Here is a 21,469-nt window from a genome sequence, read left to right as displayed (position 1 = left end):
CCAAACTCAATTACCACGATGTCTAAACACCCGTCAGACTCGTTCCTGCCTTCAGGCGCTCTCGATTCACCCCGCAAATACCTAGGTCGCAACGATCCGATGATCTCTCCTCTCAACGTCCCGCGCAGCGTGCCTGATTATATCCCTTCTCCACACAACAGTGGCTCGCCGTCTCCCAACACCCAACTCTCGTCGCAGAACCAGTCGCATCCGATTTCTCCACCAAAGACCAGGTCTGCGAGCGCCGAGGAAGATAGCGCGGCTCTGGTAGAGGACTGGAGGGCATACACCCAGAAACTAAGGAGTCAGAGTGAAGGTGAGAGAGCACACATGGCTGCAGACCGAGCGAGGATGGAGGAAGTCATGGCAGAAGAACGAGCACTGTGGGATAAAGAGCGTGATCTATTGAAGGCTCGCATCCTAGAATTGGAGGCGGAACTAGGGAAGAGTGGAAACCAGGCGCGAATCCCACATCCCATCACCCACAGACAACCCATCTTCGGCTTCACGAGTCCTGGATCGAATCCCGTATCAGTAGCTGGCAGTATCGATAGTGTGCACTCGCGGACCGTTCCGCAAGAATCGGGAAGGAATGCTGACGGTAGTCCATTCTATGCGCCTGCTCCGAGGAATCCTAGTCGAACCTTTGATCCTTCCGAGAACACAGACCTGAGGGTTGACGATGTCCATGCGCCACGAGAGACCGCGATTTGTGTTACCAGCAAGGAGCTTACGTCTTCAGACTTCATTCAGTCTCCGCCAAGCACTCATGATCTGGAAGCTATTCACGAAGCACCTGCTGAGAGTATCGATATCTCACATATTCAACCTGAATTAGAAGGAGTCCTTATCAAAGCCTCAGCTGTTGATCCTACTTTCGCTGCCAAGGTCTTAAGCCCACGGCGATCACCACTGAAGCTCTCGCCGGACATTAAACCGCCTCCGCGAGATATCACGAATCTGAGCAGAAGCAATTCCAAGGAAGAGAAGCAAAAGAAGACTCTGGAAGTCGTCACTCAGCCGGAGAATAGGAGGTTAACAATGCATGCTGGCCATACGCCAAATCACTCCATCTCCAAGTTCTCGTTCTTGGGTGCAGATGGTGAGAGCGGTGGCGCTACGCCAACACAAGAACATCACACAAAGATCGAGAGAGTGCATCGGCCTTCTATTGCTCCTCCTGATGAGTACGTTCCGGAAACTGTCGAGGATGAACCGGAGGAAGACGATCACGGGGATAGAGAACTTTCAGGTCCACTGGGATTGACCACCGATACGGTGAAGAACGACGCTTTTCTGGAGAAGTTGGTAGAGAAACTGGAGGAAGCGAGGAAGAGTGCCGATGTCAGTCCCAGTAATGATCCCGAGGATAGCAGAGCCAGCATCGGTCCCCCGCCAAGGTCGACCTTAGACGAAGACGATGACGAGAAAGACGATGTTCCGGTTTTGAGATTGAAGCCGAGTGTCAATTTCGGACGGCCACTGGGGAGCATGTGATATATTTATTTACTTACCGTTTCCACGGAAGACTCGGCTTCGGGGCTTAAGATGCGAGCCAGGTTTATACTCTCCATTCGCTCATCGCGGTTCAATGGCGATTACTATCTCCTTGTCAGACAGGTGTTGAGGGGCTCGCTTGGCTATAGTAGCAGGCTTGGTGGTTTCTTTTCGGCGGAATTTCTTTTACAGTAAGCACCTATGGAGAAGGATTGACTTTGCTAGTCCGGTGGCTACGTTCTTGGCTGGAGCAACAGGATTGGGAAGGCGAAAAAAGTCTATTTTCAAAAACAAAATACTGCGGGGGCAAACAAAACTTCAAGATTGGATTTCTCTAAATGGAGCTGGACTTTGCTTTTATTGGACTGGGCGGGCGGTTTAACTTCTTTTTTCAACACGGAGTAGAATGAAAGGGAAAGGAAGGAATTGGGATGATACACCACCATAGATAGAATACAGGATCACTGCTATGGCATATCCGAGCTAGTTAATTGTTTCTTTTGTTTGGAGAGGGTGAGCGGTGAAGAGGACCAGCGGCGGAGAAGAGAGAAGATTACAGCGAGCTGCGCTTAGCATAGCACGGCATAGCGGAGCGAAAGCGAAAGCGAGAGCGGTGAAATGAAGATACCCTTTACAAGAATACTTGGTGTTTAATCATTGTGTTTGCCTGAATGTCTCGGGTGACGAGATGCTATCACATAATTTTGAGCAAACTGGAATCCGAAGGGAACAAGACTCAGCTAAGAAAAGACTCCCCGAGCTTGCTTAATAGTATGAATGAGCTCAATACCACAAGCAGAAATCGGGTCTGAATACAAAGGAGTTTGCTGTACAACATCAACTGATTGTCCCACATACAAAAGATCTTGGACCGTTTCTCGCCAGGCGACTACCGTCGTCGTTAAGACCATTCCAACATCTATGTCAACAATAGCTATCCGTGGTTCTCAGCAATAGCAATAATCTCCAAATAAATTCAGTTTGTAATTCTCCTACTTATACTTACGCTATATAATAGCTACGCGAGGATCAAGATTCGTCCGTCAGACTTTTATGTATGTACCAAAACAATCTCGGCTGCAAGCAAGGAATACTATGTCCGAGTGTCAACCGAGGAATTCAAGGTAGCTGGTAGGGAAACTCGAACGTTGCTTACCAGTACTCGTAGAAGCAAGAGATTCTTGAGCGGAATCGGTCAGGTCTTTTTCGAGGCACTCTAGGAGCTTGGATGGCTGACTGCCTTTGGCGCTCTCTAGGAGGTCGCAGACCATTGTGATGATATTATACGGAATCTTGTATGCTTGAATGTCGAGTTTGTGGTCGATAGTGAGGGGATTGGTGTTGATGTCTGTTTCCAAACTGAGCATTTTTGGATGGGTGGACGTTCGTTCAATGAATTAGTGTCAATGTCTGTTTCCAAGCTGGCAATTTTGATAGATGGATGTTCGTTTCTTGGTTGTGGGTTTGGACGAATATATTGCATGTCTTTGGTTGGATGGCTTTTGTTTGAGTGGATGTCTGTGTTGGAGGCGAGGATTCTGCTGTGGGGGGTGGATTTTGCATGGTTGATGTTTCATCGTTATTCGGTACGTCCTCCTCCCTGGTCTCGTGGATTGTTGTTCTTGGACTCCTGTTGTCGAATGTCTTCGACATTTTTAGGTTTGATGGCCAAGCACTGCTTCATCTCCACTTAAAGCCCTCTCTCTCTCCAATTTATCCATCTCTTTTAGACACTCTCCATTCCCCAAATTCAATCCCATGAGCTCATAAGCATAAGATTCATGTCAAACCCACTCAACTTTCACTCCTCTCAAACAGCTTCCAGGTCTCCATTCCTCCGCGCCCATCTCCAACTTCAATATCATCCAGCCAACCCTGTTCTCGCGTCTGAACAACAGTGTGCGTACTCGTACTAACAACGATTCCTATCCCCTCGTTATTCTATATCTACTCCCTCCTATCACCCCAACTTCTGTCCGCCATCACGCCCGTCGATACTGTCCCCTGCCTTTTATCCCCCAATTCTAACCACTCTTCCTTTCCTCCGCTACTCACCTGCCGTTCGCTCCCCCGACTCTCTCCCGACACTGTAGATCCCGTCCCCGTCCCCTTCGTCAGCGATCTCGACCGCTGATACGGATGCTGCTGATCAACCCTCAACGACGGCACCGGCGTATCACTCGCAAAGAACGCAGGAAAGTGATGCGAAAGCAGCGATTGAATAGCTGGCAGCGAGGGAATGATGATCGCAACATAGACCTCGATAGCAGTCCAATACATCGGATCGGTGAACTCCCACGTCGGTTCTTGGTCGCTTTAAAAGAGGGCAGTTTGGTCAGACGGATGATGGAGCAGAGGCAGATGAAGATGCCTACTCCGAACATGGCGAGGATTTGCAGTTTGTTTCGGAGGCTGCAGTTCAGGCCTACCAGCCATGGGACGGGGATTACGAGGATTACGAGATCCTGGGCGATGTTGATTCCAGCGGAGCTGTAGTTTAGGGCATTCAGGTCTAGACATCTGTCCGGATGTCCTAGGTCTTGCTTCCATCCTTCCCAGTTGTAGCTTAGAGGTAAACATTGCAATAGCACTAAGAATTGGTAGAGGACGGTGCAGATACCGACCCAGGCCAGAGTGATGTAGCAAGCGATCCGACAGCGCGTGTAAGGAAAGATGCGCAGGTAGAAGAGCAGAACAGACGTTTTGCAGAGTCCTAATAAGGTCACGTAGGCTATTTCTCCCCAGAAAAAGACTTCGAGGGCTGTTACTAAGTTTTCGGTGCCGACGTTGTAGATGTTTTTGCCGAAGCCTTCGGCGGCTGCGAGACAGCCTACTATCATGAATGGGAGTAGACATCCCTGTGAGACTGGTTAGTGGGAATTTAGTTTGTGGTTTGGGAGGATTACATCAACGCCCACCATGATCCAGTCGTCTGCGTTCCATATCCCTCCTAGGGTCCAGCGTGAGTAGAGACGTAGGTTTACGAAACTAAAGGCTACGATCCCGAGAGCGACTGTTCCGATGAGATGCGCTTGACGGGATTGAACTGGTTCTCCGCATGCTAGATGGGTTATATTGACGATTTCTGATGTTGTGTCAGTTCGTGGTCATCACGGCCGAGAAAGACTTACGTAGTTGTTCGATGATTGTGCAATTTTTAGAGACGCAAGTGTTGAGGGCGGATGAGCGGGAGTTGTTGGTACAGATACATGGGATTGATATATTGCAGTTGAAGTGCGGTATGATCGAGGTGACGCAAGCAAGCTGGTATTCCGGTGAGCTATCATTCCAAGAGGAAGGTGTAGTAGATCTTACACCGCATTCTGGTACTGAGTCGAGATATTGTTGTATATTCGCTTGGACGGTAGCTGAGAGCAAGAGAATTGAAAGGAAGCTCAATGGTCCAGCGAGCCTCATAATGAGTTGTAGAAGAATTGTGGGACTTTCCAATCTACCTAGTGTGAGGAGGTCCCTCTGTCATAGAAACACAGCTAGAGCTTCGATCACCATCGCTTAATGATGAATTTTGATCTAGACATTATAAATGAACACTCGAGGAGTAGAAATCGAAGTAAGCATAAATGTCTGGGGAAACAGCAGGATGAACCACTAAGCCCTCCAAGTGGAGTCATATACTCTCTGGCCATCAAATAAGCTTTCGGATGATCGATGAAGATCGACGAAATTACATTCCTGACTGGTTTCGCCAGCCAAGAAAGACAATTGAAGAGAGTGAAACATCGTAACTGTAACTATGAGCAGCGAGTCATGATTCGCTAGAGCCCTAATACCTCGTGCTCGTGATAGCCTTGCGCTGACTCGCGCCTCGTGGTAGGAAGAATGTTGGTATGTTACACGCAGCGGGACGGAACTGTCCGAGTGCCCCTTTCCCCCTTGCGATTGGCCTCGATTCGTGCAACTGGGATGCTGAGGTGATACTGTATATTACTTGGATTATCCTTTCTGACGGAACTTTAAGTATATATCAACTGCAACATATGCACAGATGCTCTGTCGATCAGGCCGGTTCTTCAGATCAGAGCCCTCATTGGACATCTGCGAGTAGGCGTCTTGTGATATGTCGTTCGTCTGTTGCTGCGGGAAAGAACGAGGAATAAGAAGAGTCCAGGAACCGTCACACCAATACGAGTCTCGACGCAACAGAAAGAAAGGTGAAGCAGCCAACGCTGCAAGGGGTGACCCGTCAGATTTCTCGCAAGGCGATCAGGGTCTGAACTGTTAGAATTTCTTCGCGCAATATTGGCGTCAACTATTGAAGCATTACGGGTGATGATCCAGACCTTTCACCCACCTGGGCACTTTCTGAAGTGAAGACATCCTGCTTGCGTGTGACCTCTTGCTGACTGGATTTGCACAAATTTATGCTCAAGACTTGCAGCAGTGACTGCAAAGCGGCCGTTGATCGAGGCTGAAATTTCTCATCCCGCGTGGGGTGAGTTCCAATCTTCCATCCAGGCTTCTGAAAGTTTGATGAATATTTGTTCTGGGAGAGATCCGAGAGGAGAGGATTCACTCACTGCCGAGGAACGAACGAGCCCTGTCTCTCCATCGGTGAATTTCGTGGCCGATTTTGCGACAAGGCCCAAATTTACAAAATGTAAAGTATTACGTATAACAATTTAATTTTATATTTAATTTTTTTAATGAGAACGTAGAATAGCTTCTTGATAAGTCAGAACTTGAATTCAAGTAGAAACGGACAATGCACTAGTGTGCAATGCTAGAATTGGTACGGGACATTTCAGTGTTCTCGAATACCAAAATCGGCTAGGAATTTCACAGCCCTGTCACCCGACAACCACACCCCAGTCATAGTACGTACTTTACTTTGACCGCTCTCGTTCAACTGCGACTTCGCAACCTCATTCCCAATATTCGGAAATGACGGTGAACATTCTGATTGTTGGAGCTGGCGCTGTCGGAGCTTTCTATGCCTCTCGTCTGGCCCAGGTGCCCGCTGTACAGGTCTCAGTCATCTGTCGCTCGAATTACCAGGTCGTGAAGGCCAACGGCTTCTCCGTGACCTCTCCGCAATACGGCTCCTTTACATTCAGACCCCAGCAGACGTTCGCCAACCCCAAAGAAGCAGTCGACTCGGAGATCGAATGGGACTATATTGTCGTGAGCACGAAAGCTTTACCGGACGTCAGTGACGATTCTGTCATCCTGCAGGGACTGGTGAAGGGTACACATACCGCAATCGTCTTGATACAGAACGGCCTGGGAGTGGAGGAACCATACACCAAACGCTTCCCTTCTGCTGTCATATTGAGTGCCGTCACCATCGTCAGCGCGGCGCAAACATCTCACGGAGTTATCAAGCACAATCGCTGGACTCGAATCAGCATTGGACCTTATCTTCCCGCATCGGGTTCCACAAGCACAACAGCAGCAGCAGCAGAAGAACAGATAGCAATTGAGTCCAATAGGAACTTTGTACAGCTGCTTCAAGCCGGCGGGATCAAAGATGCGGAAGCCTACTCATCCTCCAAATTGCAGATGGTGCGGTGGCACAAGATTGCGATTAATGCGAGTATGAACCCATCTGCAGTTCTATCTGGTGGCTCGACGAATAATGCTATGTCCACGGACCCGGAACTGTATCTCCATCTGAAAGGAGTCATGGAAGAAGTGTTATCTACCGCCCCAAAAGTGTTGGGCACGCCTTTGCCAAAGGAATTTGCTACTAGTGAAGCCATATTGAGAAGCACGCAGAGGAACGCAAGTGGTAGTAAGCCCAGCATGCTCTTGGATTGGGAGTCGGGCAAGACAATGGAACTTGAGGTTATTTTGGGTAATCCCATCCGGATAGCAAGAGAGAAAGGGTTGGAAATGCCCAGACTACAGAGTTTGTATGCTCTCTTGCGGATGGCCCAGGAGAACAGAGAAGCGCAGAAACGGAGCAGTAAGATCTAATCATCGAATTATGGTGTTGTCTAATATTACATACGTTCCTCTGCTTCTTCCATCCCCTCTGCTGGCTTCTCCATTATGTCCCAGTCCCGACAGTCTAGGACGAGCATGTGTCCCGGCGCATGAGCCATTATGGTACCCTGCAGACCCGCTCTCATTACAGCCTCCTGTGGAGTCACACCGCATCCCCAAAAGACAGGAATTTCTTCCTCATTCCCTTCACTATGACCTAGCGGCCGTCCGTCAAGCGTCAATGGTGTGTCGCCCCATTCTGGTTGGTCGATGTCCGTGATTCCCAGTTGTTGGATCGCATCCCATCCCCATGCAAGCGGCTCTCCATGCGTAGCCGTAAACGGCCTGGTAATATTTCTCACTGCCTCAATCTCAGACCTTCGATATGGTCTCATCGATACCACATAAGTCCCTGTTATGAGAATTAGTATATCTCTCATAGATAAAATGGACGAAAATGCCCCGCGAATCATATGCCACTGAGATATGCTTGCATTTGGAGTAACTTCAAGTCTGAAGCGCCCCGAGATAGCTGAGTTGCGCGAATGTTGCCCGAGTCTGGCTTACCTGAAGTGAAGACGCCAGCGGGACAGAGTGATATCTTCGTTCTGTACATTGGTACATTGCGGCGAAGGACTGAGTGTCTTGGTGGCAACTCGGCATCTGCAAGAGCCGATTCGAAACTGAAAGAGCACCCAATGAAGAAGGCAACGTGATCCTCAGACCACTCGTTGAGAATGTCATCACATTGGAATCTGACGAGCTTGCTGTCGCGGTAGACCATATACTTGGGAGCGTCTCGTCTGATGTCGAATCTCGAGATGATCTCATCACCAGAAAGACCGTCAACCCATGATTTGACGGCATCCCAGCTACCGCTCGTCTTTGATTCAGCGAGAAGTGGACAAGGGACTGGGTTCCGCGCGCAGAGGAGACGGAAGTCGGTTGCATAACGTGAAGGAAGAATGATGAGATTTGCTTGAAGATATGAGGGTGCGAGTCCAGCAGTGGTGGTCTTGTGGGAGCCATTGCGAGATGCTTTCCGAACGGAGGCGCCAGTAAGAAGTCTATTGGATGCCATTGGAGAAGTTGTTTGTAAAGTGAGAGTGGAAGTGGGCGAACCACTTTGCTGAAAAGAAGGCATATTGGCGGTTGTTGAGTGAATTGAGATATGTGAGGGTGAAATGAGGATGAAGAAGGTGCAGATGTGTTCTTTTAAGGAAAGAGCAGATGCGGTTCTGGTGAGAAAGGGATAGTGGCAAATGTTCCACCTAAAGAAGGACAATTGGTGAACACCAACGCGGGAACGACTGTTGAGGACAGCTCAAAGTGTTTCAAGCTGTCACCTTTGTAGCCTCTTGAGCAACGTGAAGAGATAAGTCTTAAAGTGACGTCTTCGGAGCTGGCTTGCTATCTATCTGATCAGCCTTGCAGATGTATGCAGATGAGAAGATGGTTGGTGATGGACTTCCGGCTCCGTGTTGACTGTTTGAGGCGGCCGTTGGATGATCCTTGTCAGATACTCTAGGCCGTTGAGATATCGAGGACGATGGCAATGTTGCAAAGTACATCTGAGGTAGCCAAGTACCCCCATCTTTATAGCCAGAGATCAGCCTTGTGACAAAGAATGCTCGTGTGACCGAGAACTAAAATTTGACGGCAACATGATCTTCTGTCTTGGTGTAATTTCGTTCCCGTACCCGTGGATCTGGACTAGACCCCGACAGCGCCTCATACCGGTACGTAATGAGAACGAGGGCAGAAAGTTTAAGGAGATACATTATAGTGTGTGCAATGGAACACTTGACCACTGGACATAGATATGAACTAGCAGTGCACGCAGATCGAGTTCACTTGGCCACACTCGTACCATATTCTCTCAGCTGCACCAGGAAACTGCTTTGGTTGTGCAAAAGAAAGTGAGGAAATAACGTCAACGGCGGCGGTGAAGACGCAGAGACGAAAGAGATGCAGACCAAAGATCTGGGTAACTCTCAGCCACAGCTGACCGTTGGGAAGAAGCGATTTGTGTCGTTTCGGAGTTCTCAGCCTCCCATTTCCCTTTTCCTGGAACAGAGAAAAAGTACGTACTTTCTCAGGGGCTTTCATAAATTAATGTTCCAATTGGACTAGCACGCATTCGGTTAGGTCACTTTCGCATCCATAAGACCAGAATCGTGCATTTTGGTCTCGACAGCAATGCAAGTCAACACGACCGCAAACCCCCCTCAGTGCGAGACTGGATGATTCAATGCCATCGGCATTCCATACCTTCAAACTTGTCGCAATGGCGCCCGCAAATAATCGTCAACCCGCTCCGATTCTGCCTCCATCAACCCCATCAAACAATAATAGTCCGCGTCCCTCGCCCACACAGCAGACCACAAACAACCAGCAACACGAGACCCCAACGTCGACACCTACTACCGAGACCCGTATGAATCCCCCTTCTCTCCCTCGGTCTCTGATGACCCCTGCACGCGAAATGCGCGAAAGTTCTGTCATCTCTTCAGCTGGCAGTTCGGCGCGCAAGCCGCGACAGAACCTCGATGAGAAGGACCATATGCTCATGTTAAAACACTGCTACGAGCAAAGAGGCAATTTCAAAGAGGGAACTAAGGCACAGTTTTGGACAGGGGTAAATACGGCTTTCCAGAAGGATACTGGCAAGGTACTGGCTCAGATGAGCGCAACAGTCGGGAGATTAGTAGAGTCAAGAAGACGTCAGATTGCCGATTGGGAGAATGGAGTCATTCCGCAGAAACCTGGGGGCGAATTAAATGATATGCTAGATCAATGGATGGAATTCTTGAAAACCGAAGACGGAGAAGCGGAGGCGGAGAGAATGAGACAAGTGGACGCGAGGAGAAAGGTTGAAGAAGCTCGAAAAGAAGCCCGCAGACAAGCTATTGCGGCTGAAGCTGCCGCTGCTGCTAGTGCTCCTGCTATCCAACCCGGCCATGTTCCAATACAACAGCAACCTCCTCCCGCCATGGCGCAAATGGGACAGCCACCCCAGCACCAATATCCCCCACAGCAGCAACATCCTCAAAATCCCCCACCACCATCACAATATCAGAGTGGAGAGATGGTAGTAGCAAATGGTGAAGAGCAAGATATGAATGGCTATCGTCCACACAAGCGGAAGAGACAAAACGAACGCGCTCTTACGCGGGACTTACAAGCGCAGATCGAGCAACAGCAATGGGAAGCCCAACAGTATGCCATGGCACATCCACCTGAACCACCGAGAAGAGTTATAGTCGAAGGAGCGTTGACGAAAGAGGATTGGCGAGACATCATGGGCAACGATGCACGATTACGAGCGATAGAGAACAAGGTTGACAAAATCGAGCTGATTGTGTCTCAGAACAACAAGCTATTACTTCAATTGGTACAGAACCAAAGCAAGGAGAGAGATCGGAGTTCAGAGGAGGAGAGAGTGCCGGTTCATCTTGATGCTGAATTCGAGCGAGATTACTTGTGAGCCAAGCCAGCCCTCGAAACACCTTGTACGACATACTGAGAATTATTGAGGTCTGGACGATACTCGAAAACACCGCTACCTATTCCTTGAGAAAGCTTTTGCGACTCAAGTCAAGCCCTGACGAAGACCAAGCCACTTCGAACCGAGTCGAAAACTGTTTGTGTTTAACTCCATGTCCCGCTAAGATCATCAAGCGTCCACTAGATTTTATGTTCACAGCTTTTTCTCCTCTTGTACGTCATTACCTGCATCAAGTCCGAAACATAGCGTCTGACTTGTGGGACATGTAGTTCATATTGCTTTGCTTTTTTAACCTGCTCTCGTACGAGGAGAAATATATAATTGTGAGTGGCTGAGGGAAAGCATGGCGTTATAATGGATACGGATGTATTACCACTGGGATGGCATTTCCTCAATACCCACGATCGAAGAGCTGTATTTGACAGGCTTGTTTAGCTAATGTTCGAGCACGTCATTTGTCTAGCAATTGCAAAGCCTGATTGGGTTTCTGTACGCTTATCTTTGTTTTGAGATGTGCATGTCGATTTATTCGATAAGAATACTTACAATGCAGAAGTCATCTTCAGCCACCGCTCTCCACCGAATCATTCCATATATGAGCTAGATGTGGCATCTATCACTTCCTCGGCATCAAAAGATGACTCAGCTTGTTGCAGACTTTCAGACCTTTTTGGGTATCTTTCCTTACTGTACTCATTCTCTTGTATCCGCGTATCTCGAGACTAATAAATCACGGACATCGATTTGCATCTTCATGTTCAACTAAAACGTTAAGACAATTACACAGATGGCATTATATAACCAAAGCGGCAACGGACTAAATCACGATTGCTGCCCAAACCGGACAACAAAGCCTCTTCTCCAGGACGAATGCGGTGGTCGTCAGGTTGCAAGCACATGCTTTTGATGGATGTGCTGCAAGGTCATGCATCTCAACACATTTCGGCTGCAAGGCTACTGCTTTTCACGCCACCTTATCTCTCTCTACGATTCCGTGCATGGCGCCACTATTCGGACATGCAGCGCCGCTGGTCTCGCAGCCTTTCATTCTCTCGATGTTCCTCTGTTCTTGAGACAAGTGCTATCGCGTATCGTGGGCACCTCTCAGCCACGTTCCTTGGAGGGGTCTCTGGCTTACGCAGCAAGGTCCTCGACAGCCTCGCGACCCCTCGATGGTGTCGCGTCTGTCGAGTGTGTCCCGCGTCATCAAATCCCGGTGCGCGCGAATTCGATATCTTTTCTCATCTCTGTCTCATATTCCTTTTGATGGTATGCGGTCAGAAACGCCATTCGGAAACAGCAAGCGGCCTCCGCGGTCAGCACGGCATACCGACCGGGTTTGTCTCTTCCTCAGGTATCTTACCCAGTATAGTGTCCAACTTCGCCGCAATGTCTATCGAGGACCGACATCAATTGGTGTGTTGGACGTTGAGCCCTTCTTGCCTTAGGTCAAAGGAGTAAGTACGGACTTCCTGGGGCAGGCGAGGATATAAATACAGGCACGCAAGACGGAGCGGGAGATTTATGATCTATAAGAAAAAAGATATAAATACTTTGGTACAAATCGATACATGGGTGGGCATACGGCAAAACACGTGGGTGGCTTCGAGATAAGGAATAGCCGGGTAAGGTCCGGGAAATGGGGGAGGGAGTTTCTTCTGGAGCCAGTCGAGGTGGGCGCTTTATGCACAAGCCCTTCCTTGGCTTCCATTGATTCTGCGCTCTTTCGTGCTTTCGCGTGCTGGTGCTGGTGCTGGTGCTGGTGCTGGTGCTGGTCCTCCTCCTTCCTGTTGCTGGTTCTGTTGCGTCTGCGTCTGTTATCGCTCGCTCGCGCCTCGCCTTTTTCTGTCATTGCACAATCTTCACAATCAATCACCCTTCACTACCTACCTACCACCTTCACCCTCGTCCATCCATCCATCCATCTGCATCGCCGCCTCGCCTCGCATCGCATCTTATCCCTATCCCTCCTCCCCTCCTATCCGCATCCCTCCCTCTTCATATCATACCTACATACAGCCATCCACTTCTCATCCACATATCTCTTTCTCATCTATCTCTGCCACTCTCTGCCACATAACGCAACGCAACGCAGCACAGCACAGCACAACACAATCCCAACCCTGCTCCGTCGATCACCTCTCCTGTCCTATCCGCGGCTGCATCCCTATCAATCGCATCCCATCGTCCCTATCCATCTCAATTCTCCCTCAAAGTCCCGTCCTCACTTCACCCTCCATCCGTTCATACACGCATCACGCCAGTGGCCACCCAAGACCTCCTGTCCGTCTGTCCTCTTGTCTATCGACATCATGTTTTTTAATTCCCGGAGCTGACACCAACCCTCCGCTCGCGATCCTCCTCCTTCTCAATCTATTCTAACCCCGAAATTCTCCCTCGTCGCGCTCGCGCAATTCCTCCAGCTAAGGCTTGACGATCGTCCATCGCTGCCGCCGCCAAGATGAACCCACCTCCCGATAACGCGATGGAGCGCCGCAGCTTCCAGACCTCGTAAGTCGCGTCTGTGTCGGGTCCACGTCTTTTCGCGATTATCTGTGTAAGGTGAGATGAGAGAGAAGTGAGAGCGATATGCTGACTGCGTGTTTTCCAAAAGCTGCGAGCGCTGCAGAAGGCGAAAGGTGGGGCGCCCCTCGGCTCCAACAGCGGTTGTGTCTTGTCGTACTGAATCACCTTTTTTTCTCTGTAGATCAAATGCGACCGACTTCAGCCATGCTCCAAGTGCGAGAAGGCCAAGTCCGAATGTACCTTTATCGGCTCGGGCGAGAAGCAAAGGTAACTAATTGTCTTTATTCTGATCCATCCCTTCCTCAATATCTGCTCTCTAGCTATTATATTACTATTTTTATTATCGCGAGACTTACGCGCCGCGCTAGACCTTCTCCCCGAGGATATGTACAAGCTCTGAAAGGTCGCATCACATCACTCGAGCAATTCATCACTAAGCTCGCCTCGGTGGACAGCGCCCAGAGAGATGAGATGCTAGCAAACTTCAGCAAGACATCAACGCATGTCCATCAACCTGACACAGCTGCTCCCGCCGAGGAAAATGGCAACAAGGCCGCTTCGGTTCCGATCCGATCCCGAACAGGCCACCTGAGGAGACTCAAAGATGGCAAAGCCGCAGAGTTTTATGGTGCAACGAGTTTCTTTCAGATCAATCCTTCTGATGAGCAAGGACCACCTCTTGCTTCGGAGATCTCCAACGGCGATGGTTATGAGGAGGTTGAGAACCATGTTTCCGAGGAAGTCATCGCTAGCTCTCACTCTCACTCTCACTCGGCATTTGCCCCCTCGAGCTTGCTCTGTAGGAACTTGATGGCGGCATTTTTCAATGGCCAATATCAGTATCACGTATGTCTAGTCTTGTTTTCATCTGGTCTCTGGAATTGTTCGAGACTTGCGAGGTAAATAGCAAGTGCTACTACTTTACTCTTGCCCAGACTACTGCTCCCATTTCCTCGAATGAGGGAAATAGGCTTCGAACGTCAATTCAAGCAAGGAAGCCAACAACAGCCATTGGGCTTCTGGTCAAATTCAAATTTGCTATTGTGACTCCTCAATCGAATGATAGGGACGGATGCCTTTGCCACTCAGCAACAATCGAAAAGACGCCACGCTAACCATACAATGACAGATGTGTCTCTATCGTGAGTATTTCTTGAGGGATTTCGACGCTGGCGCGGGACCGTATTACTCTGATTTACTGCTCTATGCGATCTGTGCTCTTGGCGCTCTAGCTAGCGAGGAGCTTGCTCCACGAGAAATATCAGACATCTTCTTCAATCGAGCACAACAATTGCTCTATGGTTCGGCACTCGAGTCACCGAATCTGACCACCTTACAAGCGTTGATCTTATTAGGTCATCGCGAGATTGGTCATGGAAAGACTTCCAAAGGATGGCTGTTTTCGGGCATGGCCTTCCGTCTTGCTCATGAGATGGGACTGCACCTTGACCCGAACAATTGGAATGGCTCTGATGATTCGCGAGTAGAAAGAGAGATTCTTCGACGTACCTATTGGGCCGCATTTGTTGCCGATAAGCAGCTTAGTCTCTATTTTGGACGACCGCCAGCTCTTTACCCTGGTCACTCAGATGTCCATGCTACCCTTCGCATCCCGTATCCTCCTGAGTGGGAAGCTCTTCTCAATACATACATCCAGAAAGGCACGTCGGAGACAGCTTATGAGGATGGAATGGCTCTTGTTGCTGCTTTCATTCAACAGGCAGAGCTGTCGAAAATACTCCACCGTATGATTACTGAAGTGTTTGAGAATCGCAATTCTGATGCCGAGGAAACTGTCTTGGCTACTTCGATTATGGATATCCATGTTGCACTCACAAAATGGTCTGCTGATCTACCGGCCAAATTGCATTGGAACCAGTGGTAAGATGGTGGTACGGATGTGTCAAGGAAAATAAGCTGACCCTATTTAGGTCTGTCGGACCAATTCCGTCTCTTGTCCTTCACTTGCAGTACGCTACCAACGTTCACACCTCCTTGAAATCCAGTACTAACAGGCATTAGTATGTTGTACCACGCCGCAATGATAATTCTCCACCGTCCTCCCCGGAACATGTTCCGAGATCCGAAAATCTCCACGAGTCAAGACGTCACGACCTGCTACGAATCTCTAGAAGCCATTATCAAATTACTCCGCATCTACTCCAAACATTATCAATTCAGCCACCTCCCTTTCACATTTGTCCATATTCTCGCATCTGCAGCAAGCGTTGTTTTGATGAAGCGCTACATCGAAAATTCCTCCTGGACCGAAGTCTCCATCGCCAAACCATTGGCACTGATTCAAGACTCTCTCAGTGCCGTCGCACAAACATGGCCATGTGCCAAACAAGTCCAAGGAGTGATCAACAGTGCAATGAAGCACTCACCACAAGACAATCCGCGGAACGAATCACCGCAAAGCTTTGATCTCATGACGAGCTTTGTGAGCACCGGCAGCAATGACGGGACTCAGAATGAATTCGGAGAATTCGAGATGGGCGAGGTGGATATGGATCTGTACGACTTTACGGACGTTCCATTCCAGTGGAGCGATGGATCTTTCTGACAGCGAAGTCCGCCATGAAGGCGGCGATGAGAAGCTCATGGGGCTCAGCGGTATGGATATTGAAACATCTCAAGATGTTAATCTTAACGGCATCGGTCGTTCCACTGATCGGCACCGAGGAGGGATTACGATCATACGTAGGCTTCGTTGGAAGCGATAGTTGGAGTTTGTACAAGCAAGGATATTCCCGGCTACAATCAAGTGACTGTAAGCCTGACCGGCATAATTCCTCAAACCGCATCAAAATCCAGCATACACTGGACCATCCACGCGCCGCCATCTCAGGTGGCTCATACGTTTCATTCTACTTTGTACAGCATTATTTTTCTTCTGTGGTCACGACGGAAGGAACAGGGCGGGCGGATATAGACACTTTGGGCATGGGACATGGAAGGGCTCCTCGGTCTCTCACTTTTGGTTTGGTAGTGTAGTCAGCGTTTCGTCATCATCTTCCCTATAGAAAAGCGTCATATGATATTGTTCGGCAACTGAAATCCTCCTGTCCTACAGTAGCTCGAGGTGATTGGAGCGCGCTTGTGTTGTACGACGGACGTTCCGTGATCGTGGAGACGAGTGGTTATGCATACTGCAGTGTTCCTCACACGACATCTCGCCTGTGTTCAAGCCACGGTTCAGCCTTGTGTTTGTCTTGAGCTGGGGTCCGAGGCTTTCCTTCGTACCTGTATCGCTTGTGCAGACTTGTGAGACATGTTGATACTTACTTCCTTTCCGTTGCAATCAGATAAATCCCCTACTAACAAGAGGAACTCCCCCTGAAATCGCTAGTATCACGTCAAATAAATGACCGTTGCGCTTCGACGGGAACTAGCATTAGTTCCCGCGGCGACGGTTCTCGGGAATTGTCCGCTTGTAATCAAGGGCTTTTATTCTTATGAAGAGGTTCGGTCTATCTAGGTAGAGGTGTGAGTGGGAGGAAGTTGGGGTTGAAAGGGTCGAGTTGGTGTTTGGGGGAGGGGAGGTCTGTGGTTGAGGATTGAGTGGGTTTGGGGCTTGGATAGGAGGGGGAGGTTGTTTGATGGTGTGGATCTCGGTGTGTGGTTGTTGATAGGAAAGCATGAGTTGTAGGTCGTCAGTTTGAGTAGGTCAAGATTGAAAATGGACTGTTACTTCCTATCGAGAAGGGGGAAATGCAGATTCATGCAGTAACTCGCAATAGGGTAACAAAGACACTGAGGGGACTAGGAGATTCACTAGAATGACCGAGGGGCACAAGAATCTGTTGAGGAACCTAGATTTGAATCTCCGCTATGTAGAAGAACTAGGCACATATGAATAAAGTCCTCTTGTTTGCCCGCGACCGAGTCCATTCTTCCGCTTAGAGAGTGCTTGTGATATTGCAATGAAAACTTGTCTAAGTGATATTGGGGGTGGTGTAAGTTGTTGTGATGTGATGTGTAATCCTCCCATCCTGAGTAATGAGTCGAGTTGTTTTGTCGAAAGATAATCCTTGCCGCAGATAACCAGATCTGAAAAGCTGAGATCCATTCGAGTGACCTTAAGCATGAAGCCCAAGCTCGAGGAGGACGCCTCATTCACGCGATAAGTTGGTATTCATGGCTCGTCGTCTTCTTCGTCAATATCCTCATAGTCCTCATCTTGACCGTCGTTCCTCGACGTGTCGAAGAAGTCGCCATCGTCGTAGCCCATATCATCATCCGAGTCATCCTCAGGTTGGTAGCTAGCAGCAACCTCGGAAATCCAGTCGGCGGCAAGTCTATGGACGTGCGCCATGAATTCATCATGGAGGCGGGTCTTGGTAAGTGATACAACCTTCCTGGAAGAGGTGCGTGAGCCATTCGCACTGTTCTGCTCAAAGAAAAGATTAACCTCTTCACGGATCTGAGTCAAGGCTACATTGTAGTCAACAGCGAACGATGCAGGGAGCCCGTCAAGCATCTCGTCAAGAGCAGCCTTGACGGCATTGAACCCTTCACGATACATCAATATACCATCCTGAATCATAGATGTTCTATGGGTTGTCTGGTTACGCTGAAAATGCCCTTTGCCTGATTTCATGTCAGAAATGGATACGACATGACGTGAGATAGCCACTTACCTCCTTCTCCTGCACACTGGGCGTACATTGGTTCCAAGAAGTCTTTGACAGCAGGAGCAGCATACCTGTGCGACTTTTTGACAACTTTCTCGATTTCTTGAAAACGTTGGTCCAATTGAGCCCTCAACAAGTTTTGGGTTCGGAGAATGTGGTCCTCGAGAACATCAAGACCATCTGAGACATCGGGGCACATGTTTCTGTCAGCTGAGCTCTCGGCGAAGCTGGCAATGAACCGGTCAGCGCCCATGACGTATAATTCTTTCTTGATAGGAAACTCTTCGAAAAAAGTTTTGTGCCATTGTGGGAGCAGAGGCGTTGTGAAATTGCGAACCCTGGGTAAATTAGAGAGAGTTAATAGCTTCAGAGGACCCCACTCACAAGTCTTTATTCCACGTATGCGTCCGTTGCTTTGAATCCGTCCATTCGCCGCGCTCCCTGTTAACAGCCTTGTGGGTGCTCCAATGTAACTGACCACCCCAGGTTCCGACAGTATTTAGGGCCCGACCGGCAGCAGACTTCTCAGCTTCAGGAACTGCAGAGTAGATCTTTGACTTGACCACTTCTTTCATGGAATTTCCAATATTTAGAGACAATTCAGAGAACTTCTACCAACCCGTTAGATATCAAGATCATAGTCTCATTCTGAAATTAAGTCATTTGTCGTAACATACCTGTTCGAGTTCTTGGAGCTGCTCGTCCATCTGATGTTCCCAAAGCTCCCTCAATTCAGCTGTCATCTTCAGATCGCTATACTTGTCTTTAAGCCAAGGACCAACAGAATCCAGAAAGGTCTCTACATCCTCGAGAAAAGCCTGTGCATACTTATCCCGCGTATCAAACGTAGTTCCAACGAGCCAATCTCTCAATGCTCCGATCTGGGTTTCCCCGATGTTCGGAAATCCCGAGTACTTTTTGTTAGGATCCTTGCTCTTTTTATATGCAAGGTATATCTTGGAGGCGACACAGAAGACTTTCAATGGTCCTGTGGATTCTTTCTCTATTTGCCGAAGAGTAGCTTGATAGTCTTTTTGTATGGCCGCAGTGGCGACATCATTTCGGTTCTTGATGCAAGCTGCCCTAATACGGGATCTGACATGAAAGGTTGAATTTTCAATTCCAGCTAGACGCCTAGAAATTGACAGCAGGTTCTTCGTGCCTTTCTCAATCTTAGCCTGCACCTCCGAGAGCTCTTTCTCCTTTTGAGATAGCTCGTGACGAAGAGTGAGCTGTTCGTCTGTTGCAATTGAAGAATTCGAGACTATATGGTGTCAGTCGATATTGAACAAAAAGAGCAAGAGTAGTTCACCCACCATCGTTTGTCTCCCCAGCAGCTCGCTTGCGATTCTGTGACGATGTTGAATAACCTTTCGGGGGCAATCCAAGGATCTGTCGGATTCTTTTTATTCTCGCTATAAGTGCCTTTGCTTCTGTCTTGTTTGCGTTTTCGCGCACGACAGCTGCTTTTTCCTCTTTCGAAACTTCATTGAATCTGCTGTTGAAAGTCTTCCAGTTCTCAGATTCATCGGCGCATTTCTTCTTTAACTCTGGATATTCTTTCATGTAATGGTCAACGTCAAACTTCTGATCATTCTGCGTCACTACGAAGCAGAGGGACTCGGAATTGTAAAGGCCATCGAGCTGAAGGTCACACTTAGTGACTTTGGCGAGGAGATCATGGGCGTTCCTGTCGCTCATCGCTCTCTTGCATTCAGCTAGGACGCACGTAACACTTAGTCGGCTCTGATACTGTGCTGCAATGGCTGATCTCGCAGCATTGTTGTCCATGTTACCTGGCAAATCAACCAATGTAATGCCATGCATCAAAAATTCCGACTTGGCGAAAACCTTGACAAACTTGACCAAAGGCCAGTAGTTAGATGCGTCGTCTCCCCCATTGCCGCTGTCGATGTGATTCTTGATTTCTTCGGCCAATTTGGTCTTCGTAGGAGACTTGATCGCTTGCTTGGAGCCAAGAATATGTCGAACATCAGGGTCGTTTAAAAGTTTCTCGACCGAATAGTTGGACCGTAGAGACTCTAGGGATCTGATACGAGGGTAGACAACCTTGACCTTGTCGAATGTCTGTTGGATGAGATCACGATTTTCCTCCTCGGCCCCATCATCTTCATCTCCAACAGCATGTTGTCTTCGGTGAGAAAGAGTCGCCCAAGTTCTTCGCGCCACTCATCAGATGTGACATACTCAACCTCGGCCCTGAATAATTCAGCTGGATCATTGCTCTTGTTGTGAGACAGTTCAACCACGACAGCAGTGCAAGCACGGTATGAATTTGTTGGGATAAGATTTTCATAGCCAACAAGAGCGTTGATCAAAGTTGATTTCCCGACTCCAGTCGCGCCAAGGAATCCAACAAGGATCTGGTGTTCTTTCTTGCGGTTCAAAATCAGATCTGTTGAACCGGTTAGCAGGTATTGGCCTAGCCTAAGTATCGAGCCGAGCGTTGGAAAATGAAAGTAAATGACAACATACCAATCTTTTCAATTCGAGATTGGCAGGAGGGGTTTTGCAGAACGTGCTCATGAAGAGTCTTTCTGAGATTGACCATTGCAGAGTGAGCCTTCCGATTTGCTTGCTCCTTGATGAGGACGCGCTTCAGTCGGCCAACGTTTTCGCAACTTCTCCAATCTGGGTTCGGAATTAAAGAGTCGCCCGCGTTTTTAGTCATGTTCTCATCTTTATCATGCTCACTTTCGTGGTCGTCCATGTAGGGGAAGTCTGGTTCTGGAGATGCCTCGGATGACATATCGTCTTCAATTTTGCGAATTCTATGGTTCGTTCAGTCCGGTATTCAATGCGCTCTTGAAGGCTGTTTCAAAACTGGAAAGCCCTTAATCGTCGTGTAAGCACGAAGCTGAGATCGGAGAGTAGATTAAGAACAGTCTTCGTGCGTGAAGCGCGTTTGGAAAAAGCAATAAATAATGTGATAGAAAAAAAGAGGAGTGTTATGATAAAGTTGAGCCGGAGAGAAGCATCAAAGGGAAGGCTCGATTGACTGACCTGAAGGACGTGAGAATTGCTGAAGCTATTGGATTGAGAAATATCGTTTGGTTGCGTTGTGAACAAAAGGTGGAGACGTTGTCGAGAGAAGGAAGATGGTAAGAGAGTATCAGTGAATCGAGCAACAGGTACCTAGGTACCTCGAGAAGCCTCGCTTAGCTTAGCGCCAAGGCGAGGAGCCTTGTTGAGTTCCTGTTGTTTGAAAGGTGAGAGAGTTGGATGCTTGTGTGATTCACTCAGCTACAACTGCTGTGTCTACTCTCAGCCGGACCAAAGAGTTGCCGGTTTTAGTCCCATGTACACATACTATATATTGCGCCAATCCTCTGAC

General features: G+C 48.7%; 9 protein-coding genes across 9 annotated transcripts; 5 read left to right on the top strand and 4 right to left on the bottom strand.

Moving 5' to 3' along the window:
- Positions 1-99: 99 nt before the first annotated feature.
- On the top strand, positions 100-1,497 carry LY89DRAFT_600049 (uncharacterized protein; the record flags this gene model as incomplete). Its single annotated transcript, XM_018210133.1, has 1 exon — positions 100-1,497. The coding sequence occupies one exon, from the start codon at positions 100-102 to the stop codon at positions 1,495-1,497; it is 1,398 nt and encodes a 465-aa protein (XP_018062726.1).
- A 740-nt stretch (positions 1,498-2,237) lies between these two features.
- LY89DRAFT_742204 (uncharacterized protein) lies at positions 2,238-2,864 on the bottom strand (the record flags this gene model as incomplete). The annotated part of the gene is made up of 2 exons (XM_018220800.1): positions 2,238-2,431; positions 2,654-2,864. The coding sequence occupies 2 exons, from the start codon at positions 2,862-2,864 to the stop codon at positions 2,238-2,240; spliced, it is 405 nt and encodes a 134-aa protein (XP_018062725.1).
- Positions 2,865-3,258: 394 nt separating this feature from the next.
- LY89DRAFT_342081 (uncharacterized protein) lies at positions 3,259-5,129 on the bottom strand. The gene is made up of 4 exons (XM_018206865.1): positions 4,813-5,129; positions 4,629-4,761; positions 4,404-4,582; positions 3,259-4,355 (listed from the first exon to the last, which is right to left on the bottom strand). The coding sequence occupies exons 1-4, from the start codon at positions 4,912-4,914 to the stop codon at positions 3,654-3,656; spliced, it is 1,116 nt and encodes a 371-aa protein (XP_018062724.1). The 5' UTR covers positions 4,915-5,129; the 3' UTR covers positions 3,259-3,653.
- A 1,079-nt stretch (positions 5,130-6,208) lies between these two features.
- Positions 6,209-7,858, top strand: LY89DRAFT_691217 (2-dehydropantoate 2-reductase). Its single transcript, XM_018216256.1, has one exon. It carries the CDS (start codon positions 6,400-6,402, stop codon positions 7,432-7,434), a length of 1,035 nt encoding a protein of 344 aa, XP_018062723.1. The 5' UTR covers positions 6,209-6,399; the 3' UTR covers positions 7,435-7,858.
- On the bottom strand, positions 7,461-8,524 carry LY89DRAFT_600172 (DUF1445-domain-containing protein; the record flags this gene model as incomplete). Its single annotated transcript, XM_018210145.1, has 2 exons — positions 7,461-7,855; positions 8,011-8,524. 2 exons carry the CDS (start codon positions 8,522-8,524, stop codon positions 7,461-7,463), a joined length of 909 nt encoding a protein of 302 aa, XP_018062722.1.
- A 757-nt stretch (positions 8,525-9,281) lies between these two features.
- Positions 9,282-11,344, top strand: LY89DRAFT_691215 (uncharacterized protein). Its single transcript, XM_018216255.1, has 2 exons — positions 9,282-11,163; positions 11,221-11,344. The coding sequence occupies exon 1, from the start codon at positions 9,731-9,733 to the stop codon at positions 10,928-10,930; it is 1,200 nt and encodes a 399-aa protein (XP_018062721.1). The 5' UTR covers positions 9,282-9,730; the 3' UTR covers positions 10,931-11,163; positions 11,221-11,344.
- Positions 11,345-11,356: 12 nt separating this feature from the next.
- LY89DRAFT_691212 (uncharacterized protein) lies at positions 11,357-12,478 on the top strand. The gene has a single exon (XM_018216254.1). The coding sequence runs from the start codon at positions 11,849-11,851 to the stop codon at positions 12,410-12,412; it is 564 nt and encodes a 187-aa protein (XP_018062720.1). The 5' UTR covers positions 11,357-11,848; the 3' UTR covers positions 12,413-12,478.
- Positions 12,479-13,551: 1,073 nt separating this feature from the next.
- LY89DRAFT_765248 (uncharacterized protein) lies at positions 13,552-16,459 on the top strand (the record flags this gene model as incomplete). The annotated part of the gene is made up of 6 exons (XM_018221667.1): positions 13,552-13,590; positions 13,659-13,744; positions 13,846-14,323; positions 14,607-15,358; positions 15,409-15,447; positions 15,500-16,459. Coding segments are annotated over 6 exons (1,938 nt in total), but the record flags the coding sequence as incomplete, so codon positions are not given.
- Positions 16,460-17,615: 1,156 nt separating this feature from the next.
- On the bottom strand, positions 17,616-20,884 carry LY89DRAFT_742198 (uncharacterized protein; the record flags this gene model as incomplete). Its single annotated transcript, XM_018220799.1, has 7 exons — positions 17,616-18,070; positions 18,121-18,452; positions 18,499-18,725; positions 18,792-19,378; positions 19,431-20,266; positions 20,323-20,530; positions 20,611-20,884. The coding sequence occupies 7 exons, from the start codon at positions 20,882-20,884 to the stop codon at positions 17,616-17,618; spliced, it is 2,919 nt and encodes a 972-aa protein (XP_018062718.1).
- Between the last annotated feature and the right edge of the window lie 585 nt (positions 20,885-21,469).

This window comes from Mollisia scopiformis (genome assembly GCF_001500285.1).
Source record: "Mollisia scopiformis unplaced genomic scaffold LY89scaffold_33, whole genome shotgun sequence".
Lineage (NCBI taxonomy): Eukaryota > Fungi > Ascomycota > Leotiomycetes > Helotiales > Mollisiaceae > Mollisia > Mollisia scopiformis.
This window is presented reverse-complemented; position numbering and strand designations above follow the sequence as displayed.